Here is a 14,493-nt window from a genome sequence, read left to right as displayed (position 1 = left end):
TGGTCCAGCAAGAGTACCTAGCCTGGCTCTCCGTTGGTGAGCCCGGGGTGGGGGGAAAGGAGCAGGATCCGCCAGGCTCCAGCTCGATCCGGCTTTTACCTTTCCCCAGCTCGTTCACATCACCCACCCCTAGCTCCCCAGCTTCGAGGGGCACGTGTGTGAGAGCGATCATCGCCCTGCTGCCAGCCCGTTGGTGCCGGTCGCCTCTGGGGAAGCAGACGCGGGCTGGGGGAAGAGAGAGCGGCTCGCCAGGGCCAGGCGCAGCCCCTGCGCCGCCGGAGGCTGCTCCCGCGGATTTTGTGAATCGAGCTGGGCGGGCGCTCGCTCCCCCTCCGGGCGCCGCCTTCCCCGACGCATTTAAACGAGCCAAGTTTCCACGCCGCTCCGGAGTGGCAGCGTTCCACCCTCGCAGCCGGGCGGAGCGTGGGCAGCGCTGGGTACCGCTCGGGCCGAGCATCCCTGGGCCGCGGAGCATGCAGCTGAACGCAACGTCTTCGTGGCAACAGCACGCGGGTCCGTCGCGCCTGCAGCCCACGGACTGGGCGGCGGGGAACGTCTCCAACAGCTCGGATCCGTACTCCCAAGGGCCGGGCGAGGAAGATCTGGATGTGAACACCGACATCTACTCCAAAGTCATGGTCACGGTCATCTACCTGGGGCTCTTCCTGGTGGGCACCGTCGGCAACTCCATCACCGCCTACACGCTGGTGCGCAAGAAGTCCCTGCAGAACCTGCAGAGCACCGTGCACTACCACCTGGCCAGCCTGGCTTTCTCCGACCTGCTCATCTTCCTCCTGTGCATGCCCATCGAGCTGTACAACTTCATCTGGGTGCACCACCCCTGGGCCTTCGGGGACGCCGTCTGCAAGGGCTACTACTTCCTGAGAGACGCCTGCACCTACGCCACCGCCCTCAACATCGCCAGCCTCAGCGTGGAGAGGTACATGGCCATCTGCCACCCCTTCAAAGCCAAGAGCATCATGTCCAGGAGCAGGACCAAGAAGTTCATCAGCTGCATCTGGGTTGCCTCTTTCCTGCTGGCCATCCCCATGATCTTCACCATGGGCGAGATCTACGGCAGGGACCAGCAGCCCGACTCTCTGATCTGTACCACCATTGTGGAAGCCTCCACGCTTAAGACTGTCATTCAGGTGAGTTTCCCCTGCGTTCCTTTGTATTCATGCTAAGAGCTGACTGCATGTAGCCACGCTAGAGATCCGATGAAGTGAGCTGTAGCTCAGGAAAGCTGATGCTCAAATACATTTGTTAGTCTCTAAGGTGCCACAAGTCCTCCTTTTCTTTTTGCGAATACAGACGAACACGGCTGCTACTCTGAAACTAGAGATCAGTGATCAGTAAGGTGCTTTGATTGATTAATTAGTTGGTTGATTGACTTTTTTTTTAACCTAGCAGCTGCTAGCTTTCATAGAGAACAACAGCTGACCGCTGTCACTCACTGATCTCCTGCAGACCTGGCTGTGTTGCAAGCCAGTGCTCAATCTAGCTCAGTGGTTCTCAGACTCTCCAGAATACTGTACCCCTTTCAGGAGTCTGATTTGTCTCACCTCCCCGCAAGTTTCACCTCACTTAAAAGCTACTTGCTTACAAAATCAGACCTAAAAATACAAAAGTGTCAGGACACACTAGTACTGAACAATTGCTGACTTTCTCATTTTTACCATATAATTATAAAATAAATGGATTGGAATATAAATATTGTACTTGAGCCTGTTTTTTCACTTGTGAATCTTGTCGGACGCATGTAACTTAGCTTCGCAGGGCCCCTTGTGTGGGACCCCAGGCATTTGCCAGGCTTGACACTCCGTAATGCTGGCCCTGCACTTGTGATCCCCCTAAACCTATCCCGTGACCCCTCCGGGGGTTGCAACCCCCAGGTTGAGAAACACTGATCTAGATGAGTTGAGTACCCCCTGGAAGATCTCTGCATACCCCCAGGGGTACACATACCCTGGGCTGAGAACCACTGTTCTAGCTGACATAATAAGCCAGAAAAACTTCGTAGATGTGCTCTGTGCAAGCCTGAGCATTAGTCATCCTTTGCACTCGTATGACCAAGGGTAAGTCCCGTGAAATGGTCTCTGGAGAGCAGAAGGTGGTGGTGTTCCAGGTGAACATGTGCTTACTTTTATTGCAGGCTGCCACCTGGCCAAAGAGGGGGGCAGAGTGGGAGGAGGAAAAGGATTAACATACTGATCCCTTTCCAGCTTCAACAATGTAATTTATTTATAAGTCAGATTACTTCTGGGAACAAACACATCCATCCATCCTGTGCAATTTTTGTGCGTAAAAGAAGCAAAGGTCTTTTCTGACCTGTCATGGGGCTTGATTCTGATCTTGCACTGGTGTAAATGAGGAGTAACTCCACTGAAGCTGATGGAATTACACCCAGGCAAATCCAGGTGTTTGTGAGATCGGAATAAAGTCCAACATCTGTTTCAGCCAAACGAGCATCTCTCCACTGAACTTCAGCAAGTAGCAGAAACGGTTTCTAAAGTAGACACTGGTGACTTTGCTCTCTGTAAATTCAGGGGGAAACAAGGCCAGTTCCCCATTTTAATAATGTCTCCAGTGCTCGATGCTGTCATTTTAGTTGGGGCCAGACCCTCAGCTGGTGTAAACTGGCAAAACTCCATTGGATGAGGACTTGGACTCTTGTGTCCTGTATGTTACTGTTTTCACTTTACAGGAGCAGTTAACCACTGGAATAAATACAATCCCACTCTTTTACTCTGACTTTTCTGTGTTCTATATATTTGTCTTGCACCTGCTCTCAACTTGTCATGGTATCAAAGAAACATAGATTTCCTTTCTTCCAATCTTCAAATTACACCTCTCTGCTGATGATATTGTATTTCCTTCCTATGGCAACAGAATGTAATTTCACAAAGTTATGGCTCATGTCACAATACAAATAAAAATGAACGAACTTGCAAGGCAAAGAGCTGCTATTTAAGCATGAATCGTTGCTTGGAATAAATCAGAGTAGCTCCTTCAACTACACAAACTGAAGCTCTAACACTATACAGCGGGTGGAATGGAATGCAGGATAACACCATTTAGTCAGTGTTCTGTTTTCTTATGCACATTTTACTTTTACTTTTTGATGGAATTTTTAACTTTTCAAGGATATTTATGTACTGGAGCAATAGGCTTGAAAATGTAAGAGAACCGGACATGAACTGGAAGAAGGGAGAAGTCAGCCTATGTAGTTTTTCCTGTTGATGCCAGTCTCAGATCTGAGAACTTTTTGGGGTCTTGTCTTCTCGACATGAGTTTTCAGAGGGGTGGGAGTTAATCTCTAGCCAATTAGAGTTTAAAAGAGTATATAACAGGGTGAACATGAAATCTTTTCTTCTTAAATACTCCTCAGAGTAGTTTGTAGAGAGGGAATTCTATACAGTTAAATGGAAGCAAATCATCACCCTTTTTTCCGATGAAGAGGGCTGAGATATGTACGCTGAGAAGAAGATGGAGTATATTACCTAACTTTCAACTTCAGATCAAGCAGCCCCCCCCCCCTTTTTTTTGGTTAGGAATCTTGTGAAATTCTGACGTCAGTTACTGCCCAGTTATTTATCCAAACTTTTCTCATCTCTGAGGAGATGCAAGCTATCCCTAATGGGAGACCAGTGCAATTGAGGTCCAGGTATCTTGTATTTCAAATCATCTTCTGTTTAGGATTAAAATGACATCCAGTGGCTGGCTGTGGGGCTGAAGAGGTGGGTTTATCTCCTAATATGCATCTTCAGAGATTACAGATGACGCCAATTTCTAAGCATCATATATCTCAGTGCTGTGGAATATCAGTGTTGTATTATTCCAAACATGAAAGTGCAGGGGCATTAATTTATTACACAATAGGAAATGCATCACCTTGTGTGCTCTGACTGACCAGTGTAGAAAAACGTATATTTTGTCTCGTGGTTTTCTAATTTCACTTGTGCACTAATTGAAAAAACTCAGAGGACATAATGGTAACTTGTAATGTAAAACAGCAGCAGGTTTGGTATTCATTTATGTAACACAGCGGCTTTCCCTAACTGGAGACCTCGACTTAAATGCTGATTTGCTCATGCGACAAGCTGGTTTAATGGCTGTTTAGTTCCTTTTAAACACACGATAAAGCAGCAGCAGTTCTTCACTATATGAAGCTAGTACAGAAAAAAACAACAACCCAGGACTGAACAAGTAGAGATCACTTCAAGCCTGACTTGCAGTGCCTTAATCAAGTTGAGTGGCACAGAATGTGACAACGAATTCTCTCACAGCATACAAGTCTGTGGCCTTGGGCAAGTCAATTAACCTGTCTGTGAATCAGTTTTCCACACATGCAATGGAAATAATGATATTGCATTTATCAGAGCTGGGTAAATACTTTTAAATAAATCACTTTTCCTTTGCTTGTCTGCAAGCAGGTTATGATTTTCTTGAATTTGTTCATGATTCAATTAATTATCAAATATTAGTTGTAAATAGTTTTTTGTTCTGCATCTGGTTTGCAAGTAGTTAATTGAAACTATTCCAGAGTCAGAAACCAGTTTAAGCTGTGTTGAATATCTTTGATTGGACACCTAGGTACACGGTATTGCTTCTGTTCCCCGATTGGATGAACATACCTCCTAGAATCAATTTCTGGAGTGAATATTGGTATGTATTTAAAATCTGCTGTCTGCAAATATTTGTCAATATTTGCTTAAAATTTGCAGTTTTTGGCAAACATTCCCACAATTAAATATTCATATTAATGAACATAATGAAACGGCTGGAGACGGGACACTAGGGCTCTGAGTTACTGCAGAGAATTCTTTCCCATGTATCTGCCTGGTGGGTCTTGCTCACACGCTCAGAGTCTTACTGATCGCCATATTTGGGGTTGGGAAGGAATTTCCCCCGACCTCAGATTGGCAGAGACCCTGGGCCTTTTTTCGTCTTCCTCTGCAGCATGGAGTATGGGTCATTTGCAGGTTTAAACTGGTGTAAATGGTGAATTCTATGTAACTTGAAGTTTTTAAACCATGATTTGAGGACTTCAGTAACGCGGCCAGAGGTTAGGTGTCTATTACAGGAGTGAGTGGGGGATGTTCTATGGTTTGCAAGGTGCAGGAGATCACACTAGATGATCACGGAGGTCTCTTCAGACCTTAAAGTATGAGTCTATAAATTGAACCAATATTCATGGCAGGTCTCTAGCATATGCCCTGTGCTTTAATGCTTCTTAATTAAGAAGGCTTTACTGAAGGTTAATTAATTAATCTTTTAATAGTAATTCAAAAATTCTCTTTAAGTTCTAAGGAATAGTAAATGCAGTAGAAACAATACCTTAGATAAACTGTTTGGTATAACTGTGGGCAGGGGGGTTGAATTAGCAGTAATGCAGGACTTTAAACTCATTACTGCATCATGCCTTGAAGGGGTAAACTCTGGACAGCCTTTGATGTTTAATTTTACAGAATAGTGATGTTTCCCGGTTTTGTATATCACCATCTTTGCATCTGCTTATGCTTATAAGCATATCTTTTATCTTCATTGACCAGCCTTCAGTCTAGTTGTCAATCCAATGCATCTGGCTTGTATTTTGGCCTCAGTCTTGAATTTGGCAACAGGCATTAAGTACATTGGAGCTACGTTATTTAACTCTGTTTAATACTTTAACTGAAAGTCATCCTCTAACTGAAACTGCAGCCAATTGTTCACATAAACTAAAGCACCTCTCAAAGCCATTTCCACACAGGCAAATTAATGTTTGGATGCCACGTCAGCTGGAGTAGGTTTTTAAAGTTACTCACCGTGGTCGTAACAGGCAGAAGAGTTTTTGAGTGGGATGTTTGTTCTGCTCTTTTTGCATGTTAATACCCAGTGTGCTTTTGGCTGTTTCATGGCACTGCTATTGTCTGTGGGTCTGACTGTCAAAAAAGGGAGACATGTAATTGCATAGGGAAAAAGTGAAACTGTGTGCCAAATGCAGGCATGGCCGGTGTGACTGCATGCAAACTTGTAGTCACACTCGATGAGCAATTGTATAAATCATGCATTAATCATTAACTCCAAGTGCAAATTAGACACAGTGACACAAACATTTTTTACACATGCAGTTGTGCATCTAACTAGTAATCAGGCCTTGTATTTACCTGTGCTGCAATAGTTTCAAAACCACTTTGCCTTCAGTTTTTATAAAAGAAGGCTCCATTTCTCCTCACAATAGGACAGCTCTCCCATGATACTGTGCACGCTTATTGAGCTGGCTGTGAGAGCCGTTATTTCAGCTAGCAGCAGACCCTTCCCCTGCCCTCCCCAGGCCTCCATCACATAGGTACGTGCTGCCCGGGATCATCTCTCATCTTGGACCTGGGCTGTTCCCTCCCTTCCATCTCCCCAGTTATTGTCAGGAAAATACCCCCCACTTTCAGTTCTTCACATTTAGGTGGGCAGCGGTATTATGCTGTTTGCACAGCAACAGGAATATGAAGAAACCACACGGGCACAGCTGAATTCCAAATAACTGTGTTTACTCACTGTACACAAATATACCAAGCCTGGCTCTGTATAATATATCCTGCTGCTCGGGATGATTTCTAGCTGATTCTAAAACATAGAACATGGAGGGCATTGCTATAGGGCTCAGAAACAATGTCAAGGGATACTACCCTATTCCTATACACAACAAGGGGGAGACCCCTAAAAACTAAATTGAAAAATCTTTGGCCAAAGGAGGACATGAGGCTGCAACACCTATCGCAATGGTAAAATCAGCAGTGCAATCTCTAAACCCACAGCACTGCCCCAGAGTCCTGCTCCTTCCTAGCTGACCAGGGAGATGGGTGGGGCACATGTGGTAGAGAGAGGACAGATGGCTCTCTTTCTCTCTCTCTGCTTCCCTCATATATATCTTGGTCAATGAATGCACACTTCGGGGACAGCAGCACGTAGAGCTGCTCTCATGGTATAACCGAAGTTATAATCGCTTTGATTAAAAAAAAATCCCCAAATTGTTCCAATGCAGGAGAAATCAATGGGTTTTTAGGGCAAATGTAGCATTGCAGGTCCTGAGTGATGGGAACCTCTTCTCAGCCTCGGTACTGACTTCAGCCTGCTTCTTCCTTTCGGGATGACTGTAATTCACTGTGGGCAGGTATATATAGTACCTGATGCATGCGGATATGCCATTTATTTGCAGAGCAGCTGGCACAAGTCCCCTTGTTAAAATACATGGCTGCAGTAAAATGGTGTCGCTCCATCGACTTTAAGGATCTGGCCTATGCTTGGCAGTGTCATAGAATCATAGAATATCAGGGTCGTAAGGGACCTCAGGAGGTCATCTAGTCCAACCCCCTGCTCAAAGCAGGACCAATCCCCAACTAAATCATCCCAGCCAGGGCTTTGATAAGCCTGATCTTAAAAACCTCTAAGGAAGGAAGATTCCACCACCTCCCTAAGTAACCCATTCCAGTGCTTCACCACCCTCCTAGTGACAAAGTTTTTCCTCATATCCAACCTAAACCTCCCCCACTGCAACTTGAGACCATTACTCCTTGTTCTGTCATCTGCCACCACTGAGAACAGTCTAGATCCATCCTCTTTGGAACCCCCTTTCAGGTAGTTGAAAGCAGCTATCAAATCCCCCCTCATTCTCCTCTTCTGCAGACTAAACAATCCCAGTTCCCTCAGCCTCTCTTCATAAGTCATGTGCTCCAGACCCCTAATAATTTCTGTGGCCCTCCACTGGACTCTTTCCAGTTTTGCCACATCCCTCTTGTAGGGTCGAAAGGGCTCAGCACGTGTGAGAAGGTGTCAGGCAAAGTGGCTATGTTCCAAGTGCAGAGCTCTGTGCAACGGGGGGCAAAAAGCTGAATTTCGAAATGCTCGTCTGCTCTGAGACAGAAGCGGTGGGACTCTACTTCTCAGAATGCACGCGTGTTTCTTACCACCTGTTTCTAATACAGGGAGCTGTTCTGTGACTCCTCAAAGGTTTTGGCGGGCAGTTATAGTAATGCCGTTCTTAGTCCCACGATCCTTGTATGGAAGTTGTTTTCCTATCTCTCCAAATCCCTTGTTTATTATGTGTCACAGTGTCTGCAGATTGTTAAGGTACTTGGTACAGTACATAATCCTTTGTATGAAAGAACAGGCTTCATAACTAACCATTCTGTTTTATTTCCACCTGCTCTCAACGTCAGGCCCGTTCCAGAGTGCCCTCAGGAGAACTTAACGCGTGGAACTGGAAAAAGTGAGTTAGGTTTCATGCTGGAATCATAGGGTTAGAAGGGACCGCGAGGGACTAACCCCCTGCCAAGATGCAGGATTTGTTGTGTCTAAACCATCCAAGACAGATGGCTACCCAGCTGCCTTTTGAAAACCTCCTGTGAAGAAGATTCCACAACCTCCCGAGGCGTCTGTTCCATTGTCCTACTGTTCTTACAGCTAGGAAGTTATTCCTGTGATTTAATCTAAATCTGCTCTGCTGTAGTTTGGACGCACTGCCTCTTCTCCTGCCCTCTGTGGCAAAAGAGAACAACTTTTCTCCATCTTTTTTTATGGCAGCCTTTCAAGGATCTGAAGACCGCTATCATATCCTCCCTTAATCTCCTCTTTTCCAAACTAAACCTACCCAGTTCCTCTAGCCTTTGCTCACATGGCTGGCATTCCATCCCTTTGATCATCTTTGTCGCTCGCCTCTGGATCCTTTCCAGTTTCTCTACATCTAGATGGGTGAAAGACTAGAGAATCAGGAATACAAGACTGGGCCAGTGGACTCTCAGTGTTTTCATCAAAGTTATGACGTCTGCAGCTCTGCCCACCTGCTGCATCCCTTATTGCTAATGAAACTCACTGCTTCCTGGAGCCTACTGCCTAGCCCAAATGCTACCGCGCTTTCATCCTTCAAGTCTCACTTTTATAAATGTATTTCTTCTGTGAGGTCTACAAATAAACCTCAGTCCTCCCATATTACGAGCACTGCAGTTGACCTCAGTGCAGCCCTTACGTTGTATTCTTTCCTAGGGAAGGGTACTGGCCAAGATCTTGAGCTGACACAGGAATGTTCAGCAGAGATCATGAGTGTGTGCATGCAAAAGTGGTGATTTTGGCAATTGACGCCCACTGCCCTCAGCCCAGAGGGGCCATTCCAGCAGCCAGAACTCACCGGGGTGCAAGGGAGTCCCAATCATTCCTCCTTTTTCCCTTGTCATGTCCCACAGAAGAGAGTGTCTTGAAGACCAGCTGCGGTCACTTTTTCCCCATCCCATAAGAATTACTGCAATTTAAATAACTAAACAAATCTTATTCTGCATCAGGATAAAGCTGAGACCTTTGGAAATTTTTCAGTGAAAAACTGGAGAGGCAAAGAGACACTCTCCCCAAAATAGCCAATAGCATGTGGCTTGTACACTCTCCTAGATATGGGAGACCCAGGTTCAAGCCCCTGGTAAGAATCAGGCAGGGGTGTATTTCTCCTATCTCCTTCCTGCCACTGCTCCCTGACAATTCATCCTGGACCCGAGAAACCTCCTCTGTCAAAGTTTCATCACAACCAGTAAATTCCCATGAAAAGTTTCATTTTTCACGAATGGCATTTTCCATCAAAAAACCTTGTTGTTAAATTCCCAATGAGCTCCACTCTACACCACCTGAATAGCTCTTCTAGAAGAGGAATCCTTTAGAGGCTGGGTGAGGCAGGTTCACTCTGGTGGAACAGCAAGAAGCTCCCCTCACAGAGGGCAGGTTCCTGGCCATTTTCTTCTGTTTGTTGGCAAAGGGACAGGTAAATCTATGGCACTGTATAAATAACAATCAATTGGTGACGGAAGCTCTCTGCAGACCACTAAAACAAAATGGTCAGTTTCTACTTGTGTTTATACCTATGTCAAACCAGAGTGACTCTATAACTTCAGTACAGGCATTCTGGATTTACACCAGTGTAACTGAGGTGAATGCACCCACTGTCTTGTCCTTGGATTAGCATAACTTTTAGTTTTAAAACTTTAGTGCTATTAAAGGTAAATTACTTACCACTCTTACATGCAGCACTGGGAAACTAAACCTGTTTTAGAAAAGTTTTCTATTCCTAGAGTGGATGCAGTTATACTGGTATAAAGCTATCTTTATACTGGTATAGTTTCCCATATGGGAAGAGCTATATAAAGCACCATTATATATATAACATGTCCAAACTAAAGGGGTTGCACACTTGGACTAGTCTGCTGCAGGTGAAGTGGTACAACTTCTTTGTGTATGCAAACCAGGGAGCTTGATTCTCTACTGTCTTGCATCTTATGTGGTCATGTAGACTCCAGCACAGCGATTAAGCACCTGTTTAACTTTAAGCACATGCTTAAGTCTCATTGAATTCAGTGAGACTTATGTAAATGCTCAATTGCTGTGCTGAATAGGGATGGAGCCCTGAACTGGGGCATTCCACCTGTATGCAGCGAGTGCAGAATGGGGGTAAAATGCTATCACTGATACAAACAAAGAGAGAATTCTGATATGTTAGCATTTTGCACTCTCTCTTGCAGGTGTAAGCCATTCTGCAAGATGCAGGACAGTGAGAATCAGGCTCAGTGATTTGAATTCTTCCTTTTGATAATGAAACTTTTGTTAAGCGGAGAATTAAACATGCGAGATGTCAGCTCCTCAAAGCAACCGCATCAACAAAGGCAGCTGATCTTGGTTGCCATGTGCTGCATTAGCCAAGAATGACTAATCCTAGCCCCTCTGCGCTGCAGCCGTCCTTATAGCTGGATCTAAATTAAATAAGCTCATGCTTTCGTTGCATTACATAACCACTTGGTTTGCTGTGTTGTGGCAGTTCTTCCACAATATTTTTATACTGATTTTAATGCATTTGATTTCTCTTTTCTGAGATGTCGGCTGTAGGGAATAAAAGAACAAGGAAATGTTGTGGGAGATCAATTTAGTTCTTAATCTTTTCCACTTTTTTGCAAATGGTCGGTAAGGGGAAAACCTAAATTAATCTACTGGCTCCTCTGCACAGAGGAAAGAAAACCCTGTAGTTGGCTTTAATCTTCTTCTGGATAATTTAAAACAGCTATTTAATTGTCTTTCCCCCACCCCTCCCTGAAAGGATTTTACTATGGTCTCTATACAGCATCTGCTTGAGCCAAACAGATGGCACTTTCACTTACTGACATTTAGAAATATTTCTCTGTTTCCTCTGCCCTGGGCATGTTCTGATGCCTATCAAAGGGGTAACATTCCTGACATGCACCAGGTTTGATCTGTACAGATATGATATGGTGCTGGATTCACTTCCATCCGGCAGTCACGATGATGGAGAACGCTGGTGTTATGTCTGGCAGGGAAAAGCTTTTTGGGATCTTTGATATTTAATTGCCCTTTAATTTTTACATTTTACATTTGCATCCCAGTACTGCCATCTTTCCACTTCTTCCTGTTAAACATCACTCTAGCATTGCTTTGAACAGCATATTGAAATCTTTCATGTTCTGTTTCTTTTCTGGGTCAGGAAGAAGGGGCTGCCCATTCTCCATGTTCAGCTCGAGAGGCTTCTAACTTTCATCCGTTTCTCCACACAGCAGGGTCTATCCCAGCAGAGAACATAGACGTCTTGGGCTCTGCAGTGGATGAGAAAGGGGCCTTTTGAACCTCAAGTGTTTGTGGCAGTTTTCATATAATTTTACTGCCTTAGTGAAGCCATGGAGTCAGTCACGGCAGGGGTACCCGGGGGCGGTGATTATTCAGATGATATTGGTGATGGGCTACAGTTTCTGCATCTGGAAGCATTTTGTTAAGCAACCTTCCCGAGTGTCTTGAATGCCCAGTGTTGCATGAGTAGGTGTCACACTTAATCCCCTTCCCTGCCCTCTAAAGGAATGCTGCTGCCTGGCAGCTTACTGCTATCCATCCAGTATGATGACTTCACAATAACGTGCTGTCGTCTGTGTGTCCTTTGACGCTTCCCCCTTGCCAAGGGCATAATCCACCTCCCATTGAACTCCATGGGAGTCTTTCCATTGATTTCAGCAGGAGGCGGACCAGATGATGGCTCCCCATGCCTCTGTTTTCATTGATGTTTCTCATAGCTTCCTAGTGGTCTGCTAGTGCTCACAATGTGCTAGGCCCCATTCAAATACAAAAGAAGACACAGTCCCTGCCCCAAGGAGCTTTCACTTCTTGCTCTGGCCAAACTCTCATTGAGTTTTCCTTGTACTTAGGCATCTGGAAAGATGTTCATCTGGGGGCAAAATTTAACACTACATTCTAGGACATTAAACATCAAAGATTCTGTATGCTTTTGGGTGTCTTTGATATTTTTCTTGTGTGGAATGTAATTTTTACATTTGTATCCTAGTACCCTTTGAGACCCATCAGGCAACTTGCTGAAGTCAGTGTCTACAGTGTGGGATTAGGCTTGGTCTGCACTAGTAGCCCAAAAAGTTACCATTTTCTAGACTTTAAATAATAGTATGAGAATATGGATAGTGTAAGGGAGACATTTTTCCAAAGCCCCCCCCCCCCCTTTCGTGTGGCCACATCTGCATGTGGCATCCCTTTGTGTGCATAAAACTTCTTCTTATGGCCTGTTTGCATGCACAGTTGCAGGTTTATTGCATGGGAAGTGCACATTTTACAGCTGCGTTTTCAGAGGATACGTTGACCATTGAATCCGGATTGTAAGGTTTTCATCGATTCAAACACAATGATTTTTTTTTAAAAAGTCAAATAATATCAGGGTTTTAAAAATAAAAATAACCAATGGGTCAGATTTCTGAGAGCCTCTGGGCTTGATTCTTCTCTGCCCTGCTCTTTGTATCACCACTTATGCCCTCCAAAGTGAGTGTAAAACTCGGTCTGATCTGGTACGATTTTTCTGTCCACTTTGTAAATGGCAACACAAAGTGCAAGGCAGTGGAGAATCCATCCCTGTTTGTGAAGCTGCACATGCATAATTTACATATTCAAATAGCCAGTTAGGCATGTAACTGGTCATTTACATGTGCAATTACACATGCAGTTTTACATGACCATGTGAAAAATCCAGCCCAGGTGTGAATTATCATTTATCTTAGAACTTCATACAGACTGAAAAGGAACCCTTCTAGATCCATTTTTTCTGTGTGTGGCTCTCTTTTCTTCAGGTTCCCATACCACCCTCACCACCTTAAAACTAATGGAGGGAGACAGGCACATAAAAAGGTGGATTTATTAGAACTCCTCACACGTGCTCTGCTGAACCTCATAAAATTGGACAGAGGCAAAAGGAGCTCCCCCATAGCCCCTTTATTTCAACACACAATTTCCAATCGATTGTGTTAATATTTTTGAAGGCATATGTAGAAACTAAATCCAGGCTTACCTTGCAGGGAGGAAAGAGTTAACAGTTCACTTCCCTACACTGTCTTAAGCCACTTCTGCGGCATTGTGTTCAGTACATAGAGTCTTGCAAATAAAGTCCATTGATTTTCATTCATTCAATGGAGCACAAGTCAACACAAGTTTATTTTTTCACAGCTGATGGCGACTTAGTGAGGTAAGTGAATTACATGCCACTTTCTCTTTACTCCGGGAATACTCCATGTCCTACTTCAAGAAGCTAATCTCTTGTGTTCTGTGCTGGCTGGTTCCTAGCTGCAGCTCTCCTTTACCATGCTTGCCATCCACTTTTCTCAGAGTCTGAAATAGACACTTTTCCATTGCCTTCATTGTTTGACAGATCCAGAAGTAAGGTTCTGGCTTGCAGTTAGCTGAAAGCTCTCTGCAGCTCAACAAATCCAACAGCGCTCCAAAACATTTATTCATGTAGCTTTAAGAGTAGCATGAAAATCACAGTGATGGTGAAGGCAGTTCATATTTGATCGTTAAAGTAATAGTCTCCATATATAACAGATGCATTTGGTAAATTTTGTGTTGCCAGAATTTTAACAAGGTGCTATCCTCAAACATTTTCCACCTCCATGGTGGGTGGTGTGACATCTGCTGCCCAAAATCCTCTGCTTCCTTCCAACCAAAATATTCTTCAGTTAGATACTCATCCTTTTTACACTTCATTCTTAACCAGTTTCTGCCCTCACCACTGTGCATGGAGCCATCCTAAAGGGTTGGGAAAGTTAGAAAGATGATTCTTTGGGATATATAGTGATGTGACGGGTATAAAAGCTAGGGATTACTGCTCTATCTTGTATCACTCTGAAAGGGAGACATTTGGTGGTGGAGCGTACTAAGATTGAATTGATCATACAATAATCCTCTGCAAGTTGCATAAATACTCTAGGCCTGCTTCTTTTCTCTTGCTGATAGTTCACCAGTGTAATTCCATTAATTTCAGTGCTGATAAAGTGAGCAAAGCTGGTTGGGGAGGAAAAGTTTCCCCTGGGGAAAAAAAAAAGATTTGATTTAACGATTGTCAAGTTTCTTTGAATTTTTGTTTCCAGTTTTCTGAACCTGAAGCTTTTTTGTTTCATTGAAAAATGTCAGGTTTGGGGTTTTCCAGGGAAA

The 14,493-nt window shown here is 44.3% G+C and overlaps 1 protein-coding gene across 1 annotated transcript in view; it reads left to right on the top strand.

The window, feature by feature from the left end:
* The first annotated feature begins 204 nt into the window (after positions 1–204).
* Positions 205–14,493, top strand: part of NTSR1 (neurotensin receptor 1) — a 103,752-nt gene continuing 89,463 nt past the window's right edge. The window contains exon 1 of the mRNA XM_073309117.1: positions 205–1,151. Coding sequence (XP_073165218.1) covers positions 474–1,151 — 678 coding nt within the window. The 5' untranslated portion in view covers positions 205–473. The remainder of the gene's footprint in view (positions 1,152–14,493) is intronic.

This window comes from Lepidochelys kempii, chromosome 13 (genome assembly GCF_965140265.1).
Source record: "Lepidochelys kempii isolate rLepKem1 chromosome 13, rLepKem1.hap2, whole genome shotgun sequence".
NCBI classification, from domain to species: domain Eukaryota; kingdom Metazoa; phylum Chordata; order Testudines; family Cheloniidae; genus Lepidochelys; species Lepidochelys kempii.
This window is presented reverse-complemented; position numbering and strand designations above follow the sequence as displayed.